We start from the raw sequence: 23,223 nt of genomic DNA on the forward strand, positions 1-23,223 counted from the left end.
AGGCGTCGCCCTGTGGGCCTCATAAATCCCGCCGGGGAATGAATGCAGCTGGCATTCGTTAATCATATTTTCAGTGGTCTGCATTCGCACATCGCCGACTCTTTAAGGAACCACCTCCGTGTGGGCATAGAGGCTGTGGGAGGGCCTTATCCTCGAGCGGACCAGAATTCATGTTCTCTAAGTGGGGTCACACGAGATGGGCATTTCTCACGTCAGCGGATTGTCACTCAAGTTTCCACCTATCTTCTGGAGTGAGAGGTAATCGGATAAACCTCTCTTTTTCCATCCAGAGGGGTTTTCAAATGTATCGAGCTTTTCACTGCGCCCAAAGATATTGACTGCGCCTCTTTGTATTCCCTCAGTGTTGCAATCTCTCGCCTGTACGTGCACGTATGTCTATTATCAATACTTTCATCTTGTTATTTCATCTCATTTCATCACCTATTTTGTTCAATTATCAAAACAAATTGCCTTAAAAAAATTATTCAATCGTGAACGCATTTACGTAATCGTTAGTAAAACGGTCCATTAGGAACCTTCAACGAGGTCGTAACCAATATTTTTATTAAAAAAAACATTAGCCGGTCAATTTTTTCTAATATTAACTCATTTTGACGGGGTGAAACACAACAATCATCCCCGATTTGCGAAGAAAAAAATCTACCCTAAAAATCTCTCAACCGAAACTTTTCTATTAAACTATTTTACCGACGGTATAACACTGATCTAGAAATACCAAAATTGATTACGTGACCTTAAAGGTCAATTTAATTCATGTAATATCTAGTATTAGTTCAATCTATTATGGACGAGCCGGTCTTAAAAAGGTGTGAGTTTTTGTACGCCAGCAATTTGATACGGACGCACATATTTTTTCATTAGCACCTGTTTTACAGAAATCTGCCTGTTTGACTGTGGTTTCTTTACAAATAGGTGTGATTTTTTTTTTTTTTTTTTTTTTAATTGTGTATACCTCACAAGAGTCCCAACTGCTCCCGTCTGGAGCCAGTGAGACTATGGCATCCCCAATTGGGGGATGTTGTGAGGCTGAAGGTAAGTGGGGAAGGGAAAGAGGAAGGTGGGGAAGTATCTGGCTATTCAGATCTAGTCACTAAACACGGCTAAAGCCATTTGGAGCAACGTTTCAATTCTGAATGGTGGTCTTACACCAGGGCGATACTGGAAGTATCTTCCACTCTGGAACGTGCCGCAAATATACTATATATTATTTTAATTAATTAATTGTGAAATAACACAAATTAATCAAATAAAATTTGTTTGCGCACGCCGGGTTCGAACCCGCGACCTTCGGAATGGCAGTCCAATGCGTTACCACTGGACTATGCCGGCCGTCAATGATGTGAAAAGTAAACGATATCATAGTTAACTTCGCGTTAACAAAAAAGAAAACTGGTAAAGTAAGTTAAGCAAACCGTATGGTTAAATTTCATTGCTACCTGTATGTGAAAACGGCAAGTGAAAACGTGTAATTTGATTGTTTTTTCACGATAGGTTTACATCCATCTAAATATATGGAAATACAGCGATGAACAGAATCCCATGAAATGTATGTCGGAAACGTTGTGAGAGTTTAGTAAAATATGTCAATAAATGTTAATCACTGTTAACAGTTCCATACGAACGTTCACTGTTTGTCGAAGCTTATAACTATTTTCGATTAATCTTTACTACGAATCGAGTTACATTATGAATACTAAAGAACATGATTTGGATAAATTGAAGCTTTTTCGATTGTTTTCTTTGAGTAGAACTAAAATAAAATGGTTAACTTTATAAAAAAATGTAATCGTTAAAAATGTATTTTTTCATTAGAAATGTATGAACGCATATAAGAAACAGCTTTTTAAAACTATATTATAATATAATGGCTAAGATTATCTGTAACAATTTCCCTTGATTGATTTTGTTTCTTTCTTTTAAAATGGTTCACAAAATAAATGAAAATCACTTTTGCGTTTTAAACCGAAAATTTTAGATTCCGTTTGCCAAGCGATCTTTACGCGTATTACACATATTCGTGGCTATAGGCACAATAACAATGTACACATTTTTAGATTGTGGCTTGGCGCTTAAGATATTTGTGTTAAAAAATTAGATGAAATGTTATATGTTTTAACCACCTTATTTTAGGTATGTGCCTACACAAAACACCATGGACAGAAGAGAGGGAGATTAATGTAGACTTTCTTCGTTGAGACGTTATATTTATTTTACTTTAAAAAAGAAAATCTTGGTCATACGATAAGGAAACAACATCTTGGTCATACGATAAGGAAAACCATATAATATATAAATCTGCGATCATGATGGAAAATTCCGTAGAGGAAAATGTAGTACATCATGGCTTTCAAGTGACTGGTAGGTACGTGAGTAAATTGGTGTTTATCCAACTGTAATCCACAGGTTGAAGAGTAATCGCTGATAGCCAACCTCAGACAGGAGAATGCTATTAATAATTTCATCTCCGGTACCCGAAGGCATAACCATAAGATAAACGTATTTTGATTTCCCCCTTTCATAAAGTCTGCTTAAGATCCTATCTTGGAATAAGGTCTGAAATGGGAATTTTCGCCAGTAAAACGTTGGTCTTCCGGTAAAAACAGTAGTTATATTTAATATTCAAAATTTGCCGTAAAAAAATCTATTACAAATGTTTTTAAAATTAAGAAATTCTAACTTTGAAGATTTCCATACTATTGGAACGGATAAGAGAAACCTAAACTACATTAAAAAACATTATTTGTAATATTCTTCCCAAATTACACAGCTTAAATGTGATTAGTTCACCTGTTTCCAGATATTAACCTATTTTTACAATCTAAAAAAGGATGTGCTCTCTGAAAAAGATCGTTCGAGCCAAAAGGAATGTGTTTTGTAACTTTTTAATGTGATCTTTGGCCGTCGAGAAAACAAAAGAAAAGGTTACCAACTCAAACGATGATAATACATCCCACGATGTTTCGATTTCGCCGGTCATATTCGCGCTTTTGTTTTATAATGGATGTCGAATGAGGCGAACAGAATTGGAGCATCACTCGGTGCGAACATTGCCAATGTAAGCGGATACCTTAAATTATAGCAATAATTGGACAAGTGGACTCCGCTGGCAGCAGTGAGCGGAGTGAGCGGAGTAAGCGGCTCACAGCGGATGGGATAATGCGCTGTCTCTTGCGATTTACTGCCATTAACGGTCAAAAACATTATTGTTACGAACGGGAAGTATCAGATGTCCTCGCAGGGAAGGCAGGACAGAAGCATTGTTTGGAGAGATGTTTACGCTGAATAGTCTGTCACATTTTACAGTTTTTTCTTCGCCTCTTGAAAGAGAAAATACAATAGCTAATAAACATCATTGATATTGGATATTCTTCTGTTTGCTTTCTTAATTGTATGCTATGGACGAGGTAAATAATTTATTTGCTTTTTCCGTGGATAATTCTTTAAATCTCTAAAGTATGGGGGCCTGACGACACGTCTACATGTATGCATTAATTACTAATGGTCGAGAAAATTCAAAAGAATTTTTTACGTTGCCTCTACATGAGAGAGTCCGATTTTTACTCATGACTGTTTCCAAAAGTTTCTTAGTTCTAGGGAGGATGTCGCATTACTGCTGATTGCTTATAAGCTTCTGAACGGTTTCTTTTCAATTTTCAACTTTTTCTTATCAATGAAAAACATTCTGGCTGAAATATAATTCTATGTCCCCGATAATTTCAAGCGAGACTGCGAACATAGACTTCTGATTCTTTCCAGCTGTAGAACTAATTTACTATTCCTGATGCCGCTGGGAATAATTACTAGGTTTATTTTCCACACGTCCTGTACGAAGTATGATTTAACTTTAAACTTTACTCGTTTGTACCTACTCGTAATCTTTTTTGTCCTACGTGAAACCTTATACATTTATTGTGCTAACTATACTTTTCGTATTTTTATATCGTTTTGCAATTGTATTGGTTTATAAGTTCTTGCAAAATAAATAAACGATGGGATGTTTTTACGGCAAAGTACACGGGGAAAACTTATTAATATAATGTATCAGTCAAAAGCAAATGTTTTTTGAGAACGACGGAACACGTGTTCATGCAAATACTGATACTGATACTGACTTACATATATTGTAGCATTCCATGATGATAACTATTAGGCAAAGAAAACGTGTTTTAGATATATTCTGAATGACTAATATTTTTGCAGAAGAAATTGTGTGTATTTCCGATTTGCGAATTTACTGATTTTTTAAAAATAAAATCAATATATCTGAAAGTATCCTGAAACTAAAAACTCTTTTTTGAAATGTGAGAAAGTAAGATTTTACTGCTGGAAATAAACATATAGTTTTTGAAATATTAAAACTTTGAACGGCTCACCTTACGTTTTTTTCGCCTAACACCGAACTAAAATTATAACGAAAAAAAGGACATATTGTATTAGACAAATGTATTATAAACATTATGGTCGCCTCATTTTTTTGAAGTTTCATACACATATATTTATAAAAAATCACAAAGTTTCTTAGTTTTTTCTCTAATTGCGGTCGGATACTTTAGTTTAATAGAGGTGCACATTTTAAATCTTCTATTGTTAACTTCTAGATATAAATACAAAGCGTAGTGTTTTCTCTTTCTAACACCGTTTAGATCATATTTCTCACTATGGCAGTAAGGGAGATACAACGATTTCCGTGAGACCGTATGGGCTGTTCCCGAAAGCGAACAAATTGACTCTACGGGTAATAGATGTTTGTTCGCAAAACTGAACAAATTAACCTGAGGGGTTAATCAAAAATGATACTGAAAGGATATTCGGAATTATTATGTCGTTATTCAGTGTAATAATTTAAACCATTTGAGAATCGTCTACTGACAAGGTGTTCAGTTATTTACGAAAGGGTGCAATCAGGTACTAGGGTAATCTTCCAATTTCACGTGGGCACATCGTCTTCAGCACCACAACGTTACCTAACTAAGAATGCTGCAGCCCCATGCTTTGAGTAGTTAGTATTCTTGTGCTGGATCAAATAAATTATTTCTCAAACAAATGGCAATCCTCTGGGCTGTTTGGTTTTGAAAACACTCCCCTAATCAAGGGATGGAATGTAAACCTCTCAAAAATTGAGGACATGTAAAAATATTGTAAAGAAAGTTGTGAAATTCGCCTCATCAAAAATTAATATTTGTGGTTAGTTTATTTCTGACCATATTAATCGAATCCAACGTATAATTTTACCAATTATATTACGAATTATTTTTTTATCGTTTGATTAAACCACGGTACATTGCCGTAGGGCCGCACATAGCTCGGGTCCCAAGTACTTACTCACCCATGCTAGATTGCAATGTCGTGATGGAGAAAGCTTACCAAACAATATTATTATTGAGTATCGTTTTTCTGATATGAAAATACAGTTTCATAATAGAGAGAACTGATGTGAAGAAAAAGTGATGTGGTTGCATTTGAGTATTTAAAGAAAGCGCAAAAACCTTAAAGAAAAACCTTTGTTGCGATTTCTAGCCCACCGTAAAATTTGTGACAAATATTGTCTGCTATCCTACAATCCCGCATCCCGCAATTCTGAAGGATTTGCTGGATTGAAAAATTTACTAAATTTACACCAATAAATGATGTTTTCATTTATTTGTGATTAAGAATTGCGAATCACGTGATACGCAATCGCCAGATTGCCAAAAAATCAGTACCGAAGTTTTTATGACACTAAACATAACATAATATTTTGTGATAACATTTTTCAAAGTCTTCTTAAAATACTTATTGCGTCACGTTTTTAACGTCCAAAGATAATTGATTTCAAATGATTGCGGAGAGTCCTGTCAGTGACAGTTGTTTTCATATATTTATCGATCTTCTTTTTATTTTTTTATTATTTAGTTATCAAAAAATTAACATTTTAATATTTAGTATAAACCTTTTAACTTATTTCTATTACATTAAGGGCACTTTACAATACATCTAAAACTTATTCTTTATCGTATTTACGCATAAACCACGAAAAGCAGCAAGGCTTTTAGTTTCTTTAACATCTGTCTTTTTATCAGACCTTTTCAAAATCTCGTTACAATATTAACAGCACCCCAAGATAATACGATAAGTCTTCTTAAATGACTAACTTTTTTACCTTTTCCATTTATTTTTTTTGTTATTATAATATGCTTCTATCTAAGACAATTGATATCAAATAATTCATTTTAAAAATTTTTGTGAAATGTTGGCATTATTTCAATTTAGCAAAAAATCCCACTTAAAAATTATTTTAAAAGGTGCGGCATTTGCAAACCCTGGTCGCAACAAAAGGGTAATACAGGGTTATCCAATAAGAGGTGTTATTTTGAATAGCCCGCTATTTCGGTAGATGTTACTTTTGAAGCTGTCATTTTTTGACATTTGACAAGTAGAAACTACACCATTAATAAAAATGGGACGATACACGCTTCAACAACGCATTGAAATTATTAAAATTCACTTGAGTGAATCAAATGCAAATCATCTTGAGTGATGAGGCCCATTTCCACCTCGGTGGCTTCGTCAACAAGCAAAATTGTCGCATCTGGGGCTCGGAAAACCCAAGAGTTATTGTTGAAAAGCCTCTCTATCCTCAACGTGTGACTGTTTGGTGCGGTTTATGGTCTGGCGGAGTCATTGGACCTTACTTTTTCAAAAATGAGGCTGGAGCAACAGTTACGGTGAATGGATTGCGCTATCGAGAGATGATTAATGATTTTTACCGGAATTGGACGGTATTGATCTGGACAATGTTTACTTTCAACGAGACGGCGCTACGTGCCACACAAGCAACGAAACCATTGATCTTTTACGATTGAATATCAAAATAACACCTCTTATTGGAAAACCCTGTATATCATTTTAATTCGATTTATCGAAGGAATTTGAGACCTCACTCCAAAATAGCGCAAGTACCAAGTATTTTTCATTAAATTCGTCCTACAAAGATACGAATAAAGCGAGACATACACAAAGCTGGAATTACTTAAAATTGAAGGTATTATTAAAAAAGTTTATTAGTAGTTCCAATCAACAGGGATATATCAATACAATTTACCGGTATTAGACATATTGACGATCCACTCCAACGTAGAAAGTGTATCAAAAATTTTCTTTTCGAATCTGCCCGCACATACGAAAGAGTTAAGTAGTTATAATTTTCCATATACAAACATATCTAAAAACTCAGCCTGCGTGTTTTGTGCTCGCAATACTAGAAAAGTAGTCGAGCGATATCACTGAAAATTTCAAATTTGGTTCTTATTAGTGCCAGGAGTGTTTGAAAGGAATAAAAAGTCTGGACGCCCGAGGAATACTGTGATACGCGAAATATTCCGCCAAATTTGTGTACCTTTAAAATTGTCACTTTCGACGAGGAAATATAAACACTTTACTTACCAGCAATTAACATGTACTAACTTATTTATTACATAAACCGAATATCGAGCCATTATTAACACTAAGGTTTAATTATTTAACGTTGAAAAACTTACTGTTGCGCCGAAGAATGATGTTTATTTTTTCCCATTTCGTTCCTTGGCATTTCGTAAACACAACACAAAAAGTTCTAATGAAGAATGAAAACAATCACAGAAACAATAAAAACTGAAACTTGCGAAAGCACTGAACTATTGTGTGTCAACTGACACTAAAACCAGCGGCAACAGGTTGCTTTCAATTGAATAAAACTACTTTTTATCCACTTGCGCACAATGCAACAGCTTCCAACACCTTCTCTGTGGAGACAAAACACCAGTGCGCAAGTCGGCAAAAGTTGTTAACTGAACAAGTGTTTGCAATGCGCACGCGCACGGACGTCGTCCCGATTTACTGCCATCTGTTGGCGCATCGTTATAACAAGTAAAAAAAGAAGTAGCCAAGGCGCAAACCAAAAAAATGTAGAACTCGTATTGATCGTCTCAAATATCGATAATAATATAAATCTTTTCGGAAGTTTCAAAACTTTATTTCGTACTTTGGTTGGAAAGGGTTCTAACTTTACTTTAATCGATCTTTATTTTCAAACTTTTAGAAAAATACCTTTGGTGATTTTTTACTGTGGGTAAACACGATGTCAGTTTGGAGATAGGAAGCTCCCTTTTATTAAATTACCCATAAAATTGTCCACTCGCAACTGCAACCCTTACTTATTATTAACACAATTTATTTAAAGTGCTTGTTTACGTTCAGAGCTATTCAAGGTAGAGCAAAACAGGGATAGTAAATGAATGGCCACCGGATGAAATTCTCTAGGGATATCATCCCTCGTCTTGTCCGGTTCATTCGTTAATTAAACCACACCTTTCGTCGCGTGACCGGTCACTCTAAACACCTATTCTCTTATTCAGTCTCGTGTCCGTCTATAAACCCAGGCAATAAATAGGCGATCGTTAAAAATATGGTTGAATTATTAAATAATGCCGTTCGGATAATATTCTTCCTGTTTTATTATCGCCGGCAATATAATGTGTTACTTTGAGAGCGCTCGGAAATTGAAAACGCTACGATAAGTACTCGTACCTACGACGTGTCTGAAAATGCACTCAACTGAAAGATACACAATTCGGTACACCTTTGATGACATTATGAGCAATTACGAGTTTATATCACACTTATAATGACCGGTTGTGACAATGTGTTGCAAACACAAACATCTTCCAACACCTTTCTAATTATCAAGGAGTCCAATTTAACATAAATTTTGTTCAAAAACAGATCGCTTGTTTTTCATGAAAGTATTTAAAACCCTGCATTAAACATTTATTTTAAAGATAATATATAATATATATTTTTAAAGACGAAACGGTAATTGTTTGAAATCACCTCATAGAAAAAAAAGTAAATTTGATAAGAAAATTATTAAAAACATAGTTTGTTTTGTTATTTACTATTTTATGGGTATGAAAAAATGCACAGTGTATCTTTAAATGCAACTTTGGCATTTGTCGAGAGATTTTTACTTTATTTTAAACAAGTCGTGTTTTAAAATATTTTCACAATTTTCGCACAATTATTATCGTTTTTTATATATAAGCTTGCTCCTTCTAATATTCGTATTTAAAAATCGCCCTTTTAAACCATATTCTTCTAATTTTTTAACGCTTACTACGGAGCCTTATGCGGGAATTTAAACCTTATCACCATCTGCATAAGGAGCCTTATTGTCAGCGGCCCGAATCCAAACGTAACATAACGTGGTGCATCGCTTTAAGGCGATACACTACGGCCAAGGCATTTCAAAGGCCAAGATGTATTCTACTCGCAGTATTTAATTAAAGCATCTGAAACATTTCTAGGCGACCAAATTTTCAAACCAAAAACACATGATTTTACATTACTACGTATGGCATCGCCTTAATGGCATAGTATCAAAAATCCTTTGTTTTGGTCTCATATAGGTACTAAATCTGGGTGTCCTTCCAATATCTAAATGTTTTACTGAAAAAGTGAAAAAATGGAAAGTACATTTTTTCTGCGATTTTTTTCTCACATCCCCAAGTTAAGAATAACCTAACAATATTTTAATTCCTCCTACTATCGTCATATACATAATAAACCTGTGGAAATGTGCTTGTGCAATGATGGTGGACTAAGGTGTTAGCAGATGATTAAACCCACGACCGAATAACAGAAATACATTTACAAACATTCCTAACAACGTTTCCTTTTAAAGCCGATAAATTAATCTGCCAGTAACGATGGAACGATGAATAAAACAATTCGTGACCTGCACCGCTTCATTGTATCAATCATTTGATTACCAGGAGAGCAGAAACAGGAGGGTTCCCTAATGCTAATGGACGGTACGTGGTGCGGGGTGTGGAACGGATGGCCTTCATTTGTCAGTTCTGTGGGAGAATACGGGCGAATATGATCCCGCTGCTCACTCCTCGCAATCCTGTGCTCCTGGCAATATTGATATCGGCCAGGACTGTCAATGGACTGAGTCAAGAATGCTTCACCGTTTTTTTTATATGTGAATACCGCAAAAGAATTCAAAACCTAAAAGTTACAACTGCTTCCAATTATCCGGACTCAATGGCACTAAGGTATTCCCCATTAAGGGTATGTTGTAAGAGGAAGGTGGGGAAGTACCTAGCTATTCAGATCTGGTTACCAATATCAAAGATGGCTAAAGCCATTTCAAGCAACGTTTTAATTCTGAATTGTGGTCTTACCAGGGCGGTACTGAGAGTATATTCCACTCTGGAACGTGCCGCAAATATACTTTATATTAATTTCAATCAATAAGTTGAAGATAACACAAATTAATCAAATAAAAATACACGGCATCCGGAAACTCGTAGTACAAGCGGGAATCTTGTGAATCAAACAGAGAGCCCAAAATAAAATAAAACTCTTTTTATTCGGTTTTTCTTTTTTTTCGGCAACTAAAGTTTTAAAAACTTTTGGAGCTCGGTCTACTCTTCGACGCATTTTAAAATACATTAAACTGCTGATATTAACTCCACAACAACCGATTTAAATACATTAAACTGCTGATATTAACTCCACAGCAACCGATTGAAATACATTAAACTGCTGATATTAACTCCACAGCAACCGATTGAAATACATTAAACTGCTGATATTAACTCCACAGCAACCGATTGAAATACATTAAACTGCTGATATTAACTCCACAGCAACCGATTGAAATACATTAAACTGCTGATATTAACTCCACAGAAACCGATTAAAATACATTAAACTGCTGATATGAACCCCACAGCAACCGATTAAAATACATGAAATTGCTGAAATCAACCCCACAGCAACCGATTAAAATGCATGAAAATACTGATATTGCCCCACAGCAACCGATTAAAATACATGAAACTACTGATATTGCCCCACAGCAACCGATTAAAATACATGAAACTACTGATATTGCCCCACAGCAACCGATTAAAATACATGAAACTGCTGATATTAACTCCACAGCAACCGATTAAAATACATTTAACTGGTGATATGAACCCCACAGCAACCGATTAAAATACATTTAACTGGTGATATGAACCCCACAGCAACCGATTAAAATGCATGAAAATACTGATATTGCCCCACAGCAACCGATTAAAATACATGAAACTACTGATATTGCCCCACAGCAACCGATTAAAATACATTTAACTGGTGATATGAACCCCACAGCAACCGATTAAAATACATTTAACTGGTGATATGAACCCCACAGCAACCGATTAAAATACATGAAACTGCTGATATTAGCCCCACAGAAACCTTTATTTTAAATTAAATTTGATGCAAAAAATTTTGACTTCGGACTCGATTTAACTCTGAACGAAATCTTAAAAAATTATGCAACAAAATCGACAAATGTGAATTGAATTCACACGTTTCCCGTTTATATCTACGACGAGTTTCCGGATATGCTTATGTCTACAGAAAAATAATTGCGTGAAAAATTATAAAAAAGTGTTGCTTCTCATTATTAATGGCCCATCCCCGCATTAGTGTCTAAATTATTTTAAGAAGTGTCACTCATTATGATTAAGCCCATCGTCCCACTGGCACGGTAACGATACGAAATCGACCAAAACCGGAGGCCGTGCGCAATTGGGACGATGGGCTTAATCGAAAATCTAATTCTCTAAAATCGATAATATGCATCTCCACTATATATAATAACTTAACAAGTATGTCTCAAAACTCTCCAACGATGATCTCTGATACATTGCAAGGATTGTTATTCAGGGAATTCGTAACGCGACTGTTTTCAGTGGAAATTATGGGAGTTTAAAATATTCATTCCAGCTGTTTAAAATATGTAAAATGAGTATTGCTGCCTGATTAAAAGCCGGTAAAAAACTGGATTGCAGGCCGTTTCTCGTTCAACTTTTAATATGTTCTTAATACATCGGAACGCGTACTGTACAGTGTACATGCACCTGCATTTGATTTTTTTTTGAACACCTGTTCTGACATCGTGATAATGCATTAATATCGTAAAATTTTACTAGGAGACCTATCAATTCATTCGTTAATGGCCTGAAATCCCGTTTTAACCGGATTATGAATAATTTTAAGAGATTATTAATAAATTATCAATATTCTTTGTAAATTTTCTCCGTGCGAGATCTCAATAATTTAATTTAATTCAAAGGTGAGAAAAAAATCTAAAATTTTAAAAAAATCCACGTTTTCCACCAATTAGGTATGCAATTCGTTTCATAAAAATAAAAACCTACAACACTCAACACACGTAGACTAGGTAAATTTGATATCAAACTGCGAATTTAATACAATTCTGTTACGAGAATAACGTAGCGTGTGCCTTGGAAAATAAAATTATTCGTGTTTTTTTCTTCCCTAGCTCTTCATTAACAGTTCCCGTATGCAGGCCAAGTTTTTCCGGGAGTTAACAAGATAAAGCATTTCAATTTTTATCTAGTTGAGAAATTAACTTTTTTTTAAAAAGGATGAAGTTTATAGAAACGTTTTAATAATTAGATAAGGGAACGGTTAAGAAGGAATAATTTGATTTGATTTGGAAGCTGTTAAAATTAATAATTTATTTTTATATATAAAATAAAGTTGGTTGTTTTCAGGTGAAAAATGTAACAAGCAGTAATTGTTGAATGAAACACTAGTATATATTTAATTATTTCGCGGATAAGAGATAAGCCGCCATAGCTCAGTGGTCAGAGCTGTCGACTGGAAATCGAAAGGACACGGCTTCAAGTCCCGTTGGCGTCATGTATCTTTTATCAGGAGATTTTTCAATGTGGATGAGTGTTTCAGGCTAATAATTATTGCTTGTAAAATAATTAATTTTTATTTATTTTTCGGAATAACTTTATTGAGTAAAACCTCAAATTGTAAAATTTAAATATTGAAGACAATATTAGTGATTTCTAAACGAAAATCTGAAACAGAAAAATCAGAAAAGGAAACGGTCACATCTGGGACTCGAACCCAGGACCCTTGTCTTTCCGTGACAGTGCTCTACCAACTGAGCTAATGGGACCCTATTCCCCTCGGTCACTTTTAACTGTATCATACTTCGAATAAGAACCACTAACATTGTCTTCATTTTTTCACCGCACATTTTTATTGGCAACTATCTTTTATGTATGATCGCAAGATTCAACCCGAACTAAATGTAATCCAGACAGCGTCTTAGATAAACCTATCTTATTTTTTATTTTTTATGTGCGACATCTGTTGACTTTTATGCAAGTCTAGAATGAATATTTATTTTTCGGAATAACTTTATTGAGTAAAACCTCAAATTGTAATATTTAAATATTGAAGACAATATTAGTGATTTCTAAACGAAAATCTGAAACAGAAAAATCAGAAAAGTAAAACGGTCACTTCTGGGACTCGAAAAATAAAAAATAAGATAGGTTTATCTAAATAAAATGTTTGCTTTAGTGTTCTAATAATAATATTTGGCTGATTTATCACCGCAAGGACGCCGTTATAATTAATATTATGAAATTTACCTGCTGACAGACTGATTTGGCAGTTTAGCGGATGCTTGTAATGGAGAATTTAAAAAAAATATGTAAACAAAACAAAAGGAGTTATCAGTTATTGAATTATGGTATGAATTTCAGGAAGATGTGACATTTTAGCAGATTAGTAATAACACTAGCTGACTTTTTCATGTTTTCTATTAATTATGCAATATAACTGGACAAACCAGAAGCCAAGAATTTTCTTTTTAGTCGCGTTGAAACAAATATAGCGGTGGAGAAGCAGTAGACTTAAAATTAGTTATCTTAAAAATTAAAATTAAAAATAGTGGACAGGGTAGACATCTCTGGTCAGTTAGTCTATAGATTTTTTTCTGCAGGTAAGTGACAATGAAATTCAGCCATCGGTGCATTAAGCACCTGGATTCATCTGAATTATGTTGTTTGACAAAAGAGGGCACCACTATTCCTGTTTGGTCGATTTACGACTAAAAGATTTAAATATTTTTGTGACAAGAAAGTGACAGTTTTTGAATTACAATGTTCATTCTAATTTTATTCAAATTTCTACTCTCTTGAGAGCTTGTCGTGACAGATCATTATTTCTGATTGCCGAGCGCTGCCGAATTTGGAGATTAAGGAATTGCTGCCAATCTCAATGCGAGTGATATATTCGGTGAGTTCTCTGTTTTATGTATTTGGTGGCTGGATGATAATTTGTTACGCTGCCTGCAGAGTGAATTTTGTAATCAACCTTTTTTTTCATAGGGAATTAATTATTCCCTGGTGGTCTGTGTGGCATACAATCCAGACCATCACCAAGCGGGTTTTGAGTCTGATTTATAGGTTCTTATTTCGGGCATAATTTTGATGAGAGAAGCGACTATTTTGTTATGATAATTGCCACAAATTCATCATTAAATTGGTTGCGTCAGAAAACGTAGGCACGTCAAAACCATTTCCCATTTTCAGCATTCTCCGGAACAATAGACATTATGTTAAATTGGCGGTTCCTTGTTTGAAAAGCGTCATATCCGTTTGTGTTCGCAAACTTCGAACAATTTAATATAAACAAAGCAAATCAAACAAAGCAGCGTTTCCCCGAGCATTCGTGAATAATCCGTTCGCCACTGGTTCCTGGGAAAGCTCGCAGGTACCTACTCCAGTAAAGCACTCCGCTAACCGCGAGACCGTGCTTCGCATAGAAAACTTCGGGCGTAAGCACCCTTTCCGAGAGCATGCTTGTCACTTGTTAAGGAGTTGACGTAATTAAAACTCACACGTCGAGGGTGGAGTTTCAAGACTTGATAATTACTCACAGTTTCCCGAACCAATAGTAAACTACGTATCATATTGTGTATATTATCACGTTATTGTTTGTTTATTGAATTATATAATCAATAAAACTAACAAATGATTTATGGATGTAATTTTTGAGTTGAATCCGCTTAAATATCAAAAATAAATAAATCAACATAATTTTATCGAAAGATGGCTTGGCTGTATTACTAGGACTGTTTATGATTGTTTTAATGTAATATTTCTGATTAAAGCAAACCTTAATTCATGAAAACAAGATAAGCTAATAGGTATATTATTGAACTAGGAAAAAATAACCATCCCATACCCAGGGGTCTTTTTTTGTGACGATTATGAATTTAAATGAAAATAACAGCAATACATATGAAAAATAAAGCGTCAAATATATATTATTAGGTTATTGTCACACTTACTTTAAAGAACCCTTTAAATTTAAATAGCATCAAAAAACAGTAATAAAAATATATTATACTGTGAATACTTACGCGTATACATAAATTACGATTACCCGTTACATACATTAGCTAAAAAGTGGCTTTGAATTTGTCAAAATTGAAAATGAAAGTATCATCGACATCTATTAGTTCATAGCCCTGTTTATGGAACACGAAAGTATTGTTGTAAATTAATATAAACGTGAATTTACCAGTTGTGGCTCTTGACTTTTGGGTTACTAGAGTGCTACTATTACAAAAAATGACATTATTGATGTTGTTGTAGCTGAAAACGATTTTTTATTTTTTTAGAAAAATCGCTTTTTGTATGAAGATTTTCAGGAAATCCGTGTGGCGCACGGCTAAAGTGAAATTTCCAGAAAATCTTCATACAAGAAATCGATTGTTCGAAAAAAAATATTTTTTTTTTCAGCAACAACAACATCAGATATGCCATCTTTTATAATATTAGCACTCTAGTACAACCAAAAGTCACGAGCCACCACTGGCATTGACTCCACTTATTCAAATGTTGTGTTCTCAATCATAACACTATGCCCTTTTCATTATGACGCCGATTGCTGATTTGTTCCTTTTCTATAGTATACACAATAAATATATTATAATGGAATTCCACCACGAATTATCGGTCTCAAAAATAGAAATACACAATAAACTTCAGCACGTACCAAAGGGAAAAAATGGCAAAATAAACCTGAAGATCATATTCAGTGATCATGAAAATCGGAGACTCATTATTATATGTTGTACCGTTTGATCCGTAAAATCTCCTTTGCCACGTTTACTTCTTTGGACCTTCTTAAGGTAAGTGTTTCCTTTATACATTGATGCTCAAAAGAAAAATATTCACGAATAACAGCGTGTAATGGGTTTTTCTTGCCTGCGGGCTGAATCAACCCCTAAAGGTCGGGAGTAAGAAGGTTACTTTAATCACAGATTCCTCTAGGAGCTTGTTCACTGTTCACTCCCCCCGGCTCGGGGAGGGTCAAAGGCACTTTACGGTATCGGCAACCCTCCAGCGAGCTGAAGTAATTAAGTGTTTACATTTAACCTTTTAAAATATAAAAGACAAATTGCTGAACTAGAAATAGGGCTTTGTAGAGATGTAATAAAAATACTAAAATACCGTGCGGTAAATTATTGCATCGTGTGAGTTCTCATTTAAAAAGGCTTTTAAGATCGTAATTAGGATTTACTGTCATTCTGAGTACAGCATTATTTAGCTTAGAGGTTCGGGCATGCAAAATTCGTCGTTTGGACGAATTCGCAATATTTGATCATTTGTGTCTTGAGTGGGCGGAAAATTCACCGAGCCGCTTCGTAGACATCATTAAATTATGAATTAACTACTTACCCGTACTTGATCGGCTTTATCTTCATGACTTTTGGCGTAAAATTGAAACTGAAGAGGGTTCAAAAGTCAATAATGATGCTTGACTTTAAGAATGATTGTATTTTAATGAAAAGTATTTTCAAGAGCAAGGTATCCCAAAACATCTTAAACTAAGTCTTGGGTAACTTTTTAATATCAACGGTATATAAACAGGGTTTTCCAATAAGAGGTGTTATTTTGATATTCAATCGTAAAAGATCAATGGTTTCGTTATCCAGATCAATACCATCCAATTCCGGCCATAAAAAACATTAATCATCTCTCGATAGCGCAATCCATTTACCGTAACTGTTGCTCCAGCCTCATTTTCGAAAAAGTAAGGTCCATTGACTCCGCCGGACCATGAACCGCACAAAACAGTCACACGTTGAGAATAGAGAGTCTTTTCAACAATAAATCTTGGGTTTTCCGAGCACCAGATGCGACAATTTTGCTTGTTGACAAAGCCACCGAGGTGGAAATGGGCCTCATCACTCAAGATGATTTGCATTTGATTCACTCAAGTGAATTTTAATAACTTCAATGCGTTGTTGAAGCGTGTATCGTTCCATTTTTATTAATGGCGTAGTTTCTACTTGTCAAATGTCAAAAAATGACAGCTTCAAAAGTAGCATCTACCAAAATAGCGGGCTATTCAAAATAACACCTCTTATTGGAAAACTCTGTACATACCAAATACAATAATTACATGTCACAGAAAACAAGCATAAAGTTGGAGATTTTATTTTTTTACACTGATGGCTTACTGAACCTGCGTCCAATTTTAAGGCGACACAAGACTCTAATAACGAGGGTTCACTCGAGGCTAACTTTTTAATTCCGATGAATTCATATATATATATATATATAGATACAGTCGAACTTGGTTATAAAGATCACTGCTATAGCGCGTTCACGGCTATAATGAGCAATTTAGTTCTGGCTATAATTATATTTTAGTAAAGCATTATAATTGTTGACTGTTATAACGAGGTCGATTCAATACATAAAAATAATCTCGTCGAATTTAATGTTTCAAAGACCCAATCCTGTCTGATTACGTCTAAAAGGGATCTAAATGATAATCTAGTCTCCTTCAACGGAAGCAATCTTCCGAACAGGCCTTCCATTGATATGCTTGGTGTAACTTTACTATAAGTGACCAGCTCAGGTACGGGGGCTCCATCGAAGCCAGAGTAAAGCTGGCCTCTCAGAAGCTGGGCGTACTGTACAGCAGTGCTCCGCAACCTTTTCTCACCTACGACACACCAAATTTCTTCCTAGAATTCCGCGGCACACCAAAAGCTAAAATATATACATATAAAATTGATACACAAATTTTACAATAATTTCTTTTTTTATTTGAAAACTATACATACATACATATAACTATAACATATTTATTTTTACGCAATCTTAATAATTATTATAGAATAATAATAAATTAATAAGCGATTAATTGTTAAATTAACCTGCGCTTGTTTCAATGAACACAAAAGTTTTATATTCGGCTCGATTTTTGACAGCGCAACCCGAAATTCTTGGTCAAGACAACACTTTGAATAACTTTGCTCACATAAATATGTCGTTGAAAATGGAAATAGTGTTAGGAATGCTTTGATGGAAATGTGAGGATATTCCTTTTTAACGTAAATCCAGAAAACATCTAATTGATCTTCGGAGAAGTGAAGTTTTAATGTCATGTCATTATTTAAATCTGTAAATTCCACTCGAATTTGCAGAAGCATTGCTTCCGTAGAATTTATTGCATTGGTTGCAAAAGGATTTCGAATCCAATCGTATTGTTCCGTATTAACGGAATAAAAATATCGACCAAATTTCTGCTGAAGCATACTAATGTTTTTGGGCCAGATCCACAGTTAATTGTTTGTTTTTAATTGTACTATGGTTGATCCTTTGGTACATTTCCAAACATCCTTTTTGCAACACTTTCTGCCGAAGTTCGTTATTAAGTTTATTCAAATGCTCGAATATATCAGCCATGTATGCAAGTTTGGCTATCCAGTAATTATCATCGAGGTACTGATATAGTTTGGGCATATTTTGATTTAATCGAAACTCACACACCTCGTAACGAAGCTCAAACAATCTAGCCAAAACTTTGCCTCGGAATAGCCAACGAATTTCAGTATAAAACAATAAAGATTCATACTCGGCTCCCATTTCTGCACAGAGTATTTCAAAGATTCACGAGTTTAGGGCTCTTGATTTAATTATGTTTACGATTTTAATGCATTCATTCATCGTGTTCAAAATTCCTCCGGTAAATTTTTTACCATCAATGCTTCTCGATGTATGCAGCAGTGTGTAAATTGTAACGTTGGATTTTTTTTTTACATAAAAGACAAAACCCTTTTTACTACCCGTCATTGCCGCAGCGCCATCCGTGTAAACAGCAATGCAATTGCTCCATTTAATATTATATATTTTGAAGAAATCATCGGTTACTTGAAAAAATTCTTCACCGCTAGTTCGCTCTGGAACCTCCTTACAAAATAAATAATGTTCTTTAATAAATTCCTCGTCAACGAAAAGTACAATAGCTATCAACTGTGCTTTATTTTTAATATCGGTTGTTTCGTTGATCTGAAGCGCAAATTTTTCAGCCAATAGCAGTTTTCTAATCAGTGTTTCTAATATATTGTGAATACGTCTTTTAACAGTATCTGCAGACAATGAAAAATAGACAATATTATGAAAAATATTTTGTCATTGTGTATTAAATACATAATGAAATATTGTAAAATGTCAAATACATTGAATTTGACCGCGGCACACCTGTGACCGTCTCACGGCACACCAGTGTGCCACGGCACACCGGTTGCGGAGCACTGCTGTACAGGGCCCGCAGATACTTTAATAGTACACAACTGCTGACACTGTACAAATCGCAAGTGCGCCCTACTGTCGAATTTGGCAGCCATCTCTGGTCCGGAGCCCCTAAATACCTGAAAAAAACCCTTGACTCTGTGCAAAAACGGGCGGTCCGTTTGATAGATTCCCCAATCTTAACAAACGGACTGCAATCTTTAGAGCACAGGCGTCAGGTAGGTATGCTGTCCTTGTTCTATCGGTATTACAATGGAAGATGGTCTGAGGAACTAGCGTCATTGATCCCTTCGGCACCTGTGCGTAGTCAGGATACACGCCAAACGCGCGCCCAACATTTGTACACGGTTGACATTTGTCACACGAGAACGGGTCGCTTCTACGATTCGTTCTTAATTTCAACAGCTCGGCTATGGAACTAACTGCCGGCCTCTGTGTTTCCTCCCTCCTACAACATGGGACTCTTCAAGACCCATGTTCACTCCTTCCTCTCCACAAAAATACCCTCCACTCAGCATCCCCAAAGATGACATAGGCCCTGAGGAAAATATTTTCTTCAGGACCTCCTGTGTGGAGTTAATATGAAAAAATAAAAAATACATGAATGGGTCTGAAAAAATAGTAAATTTAAAAATAGACGGATTCATATTTTTATGGCACTACCTGTGTAAGATTGTCGGCTATGTGAACCATTGCTATCCATCGAGCACCATGTAAAATTGTCATAAAATCTGCGAAAGTCATGAGAAATTTGAGCTTAGCAAATTTGTTCCCTTTTTACGTCTTCTTTTGTATTACAACTGTATATTTTTAGAGCGATCGCTACGGATGTACGTTATTTATATTTAACATTTATAAAAACAGTACCTTACAATAAAAATATTTTTTGTAATATGGTTTGAAAATTTAAAAAAACGTTTTTCAACTATATAACTATCGGTAAGCACCAGATTTTATTTTTTTAGATGGTGCATTATTAACTTCCCAAGGGATCCCTCTAGAAACGTCTGAGATTTTAGTAATACGTTCATCAGAAATAATTAAAATAAACTCCACGGAAGGATCAATTTTCTAGGCGTAGGTCCATTACGAATATTGTTTTTACACGACTTTATCACTTATGTCGTTAAGATTTCCACTTTATTTTAAAGATTTGCAAGCGCAAAGACAACCGTACCTCTGTCCAATACAAAGAGCTGAGCGTCGAAGATTTTTGTGAATTGCTTTTTCATTTACGTCTCGTCTAAAGAATGTTTCGTTTGCTTGGTACATTTTAGACATCGATAGTATATTTATTTTTCGGAATAACTTTATTGAGTAAAACCTCAAATTGAAATATTTAAATATTGAAGACAATATTAGTGATTTCTAAACGAAAATCTGAAACAGAAAAATCAGAACAGGAAACGGTCACATCTGGGACTCGAACCCAGGACCCTTTTCTTTCCGGGACAGTGCTCTACCAACTGAGCTAATGGGACCAATATTTATATTTAAATATTGAAGACAATATTAGTGATTTCTAAACGAAAATCTATTAATATAATTACAATTTGAGGTTTTACTCAATAAAGTTATTCCGAAAAATAAATATTCATTCTAGACTTGCAGAAAAAGTCAACAGATGTCGCACATTAAAAATAAAAAATAAGATAAGTTTATCTAAAAAGACGCTGTCTGGATTGCATTTAGATCGGGTTGAATCTTGCGATCATACATAAAGATAGTTGCCAATAAAAATGTGCGGTGAAAAAATGAAGACAATGTTAGTAGTTCTTATTCGAAGTATGATACAGTTAAAAATGACCGAGGGGAATAGGGTCCCATTAGCTCAGTTGGTAGAGCACTGTCCCGGAAAGACAAGGGTCCTGGGTTCGAGTCCCAGATGTGACCGTTTTCTTTTCTGATTTTTCTGTTTCAGATTTTCGTTTAGAAATCACTAATATTGTCTTCAATATTTAGATAATATATTTTTTACATAAGCTCCACGCAGAGTCCCTGAGGAAAATCATTTCCCTGTGCAGATGCTGTGTGGAAGGTGTTTTTAAGGATACGACGGAGAAGACATTTTGGGCAGCAAAAGAGTATCATGGTGAATATGTATCTGGAGATCAGTGTGTCCAGGAGTTACGGATGTACGAATCCACTTGTCCCACTGCGTTGCAAGGCAATGAGTCGAGATATTCCTGCAGGAGAGGTCTAAACGTCTCAGATGCATTCGCCGCCAAGACCTGGAAAACCCTTACCACTTGATCCCGCACACCCGTACTAAGTCGCCAAACATAGCGACCCACTTAGAGTTACCTACGGCAGAGGCGTTTGCTATCGAATAAATGATTCCCGGGACCACACCCGCCTTCCAAATTGATTTATTTATTACAATATGGGGATTTATTTCAGTTCATAATTTCTGGGACAAACTACCATATGGATTCATCATTGCCCAGAATGCTTATGGAGGGAATAATTTTACCGAGTTAGCGGACATCTTTAATTTATCATTTAACAAAAACAAAAGATTGTTACTGAGGCAGTTTAGTTATGTTAAACATGTACTGTATAATTTTTACTAATCATATGTAAAACCCCTTAAAAAGGCGTTGGTAAATTAATAAATAAATTTAAAATCATTCAACACAACTATGTGAAAAGTCTAACCAATATGATATAGAACATTTTGTAAAAGGTCAAGTTAGTCGTTTGTGGAGGAAATTATTTTAAGTACCATTTCTCATGCCTAACTGCTCTGGTTATAACATGCCCATTTAATCCGACCAAAGGGATTTTATTAATTTTTTTACTACTCAATTATCAACCCCGCGAATTTAAGCTTTCGGTGTTAACCGAAGAGCTGATTATGACGGCGTATAAAGGAAGTCAAATTGACAACTTTATCGGTTTGAGCTTGTCAGCGGAACGGATTAATCCTGGGCTGGAAGCATATTTGGTTGTACTTTCCCTTATCCCTGAAATTATTATGGCTCGAGCGGCGATGGGCTAAGCGGAGATTTAGCGTTTCGGGAACTTTTCAGTGAAGCGAACCACTATTTGATTATTTATTACGGTTGGGAAAAGGTACTCAGTATTATCCTCGTTAAAGGATAATACTGAGTACGTAAACTATATTCCAAATAATTAGCATTTGGGAAGTGGAAAGATTAGAAGGATATCGGGTAATCTGTGATGTGAATACCACTCAAGAGTTCTACTCCCAACCACTGGAGCCAGTGAAACTGTGACATCCCCAATAATTGGGGTATGCTGAGTGGCTGAAGATATTGGGGAGTGGAAGGAAATGGAGAAGAGAAAGTGGGAGGAGTACTCGGCTATTCACACCTGGTCACCAAACGACTAAAGCCATTTAAAGCAATGTTTCAATTGTTAATGGCGGTCTTACACCAGGTCGATACTGAGAGTATCTTCCACTCTTATAACACAAATAAATCAGATAAAATTTATTTGCGCACGCAAATTCTTGTTGAGAACTTTACCCCTCGACCACGGAGCTCATTAACGGAAATATGGCATAATATCTCAAAAATCAATTACGATATTACGTTGTGTTCGTAATGTTTATACAGTTAAGCTGTACTTACAAAACAAATAGAGAGGTACAAAAAATGCCAATTTAAAAGGATTTTTTTAGGTTATAATAATACGCTATCGAGCAATTTCACTGATGGTTTATTACAGACTTAGTTAGTTTGAAGATTTTTAAATAAGTAATTGGATT

General features: G+C 35.2%; 1 protein-coding gene across 3 annotated transcripts in view; it reads right to left on the minus strand.

The window, feature by feature from the left end:
* The window catches only part of LOC149422036 (transmembrane ascorbate-dependent reductase CYB561-like), a 173,425-nt gene that overhangs the window by 100,033 nt on the left and 50,169 nt on the right, over nucleotides 1–23,223 (minus strand). For 2 of the 3 annotated variants that reach the window (XM_089634251.1, XM_089634250.1), the window contains exon 1: nucleotides 7,539–7,813. The exons of the other annotated variant lie outside the window; for it this stretch is intronic. In XM_089634251.1, coding sequence (XP_089490377.1) covers nucleotides 7,539–7,588 — 50 coding nt within the window. In that variant the 5' untranslated portion in view covers nucleotides 7,589–7,813. Of the gene's footprint in view, nucleotides 1–7,538; nucleotides 7,814–23,223 lie in introns of those variants that run through there. 3 annotated transcript variants of the gene reach the window in all.

The sequence above is a fragment of the Hesperophylax consimilis genome, chromosome 8 (assembly GCF_061612785.1).
Source record: "Hesperophylax consimilis isolate HC1 chromosome 8, BYU_Hcon_1.0, whole genome shotgun sequence".
Lineage (NCBI taxonomy): Eukaryota > Metazoa > Arthropoda > Insecta > Trichoptera > Limnephilidae > Hesperophylax > Hesperophylax consimilis.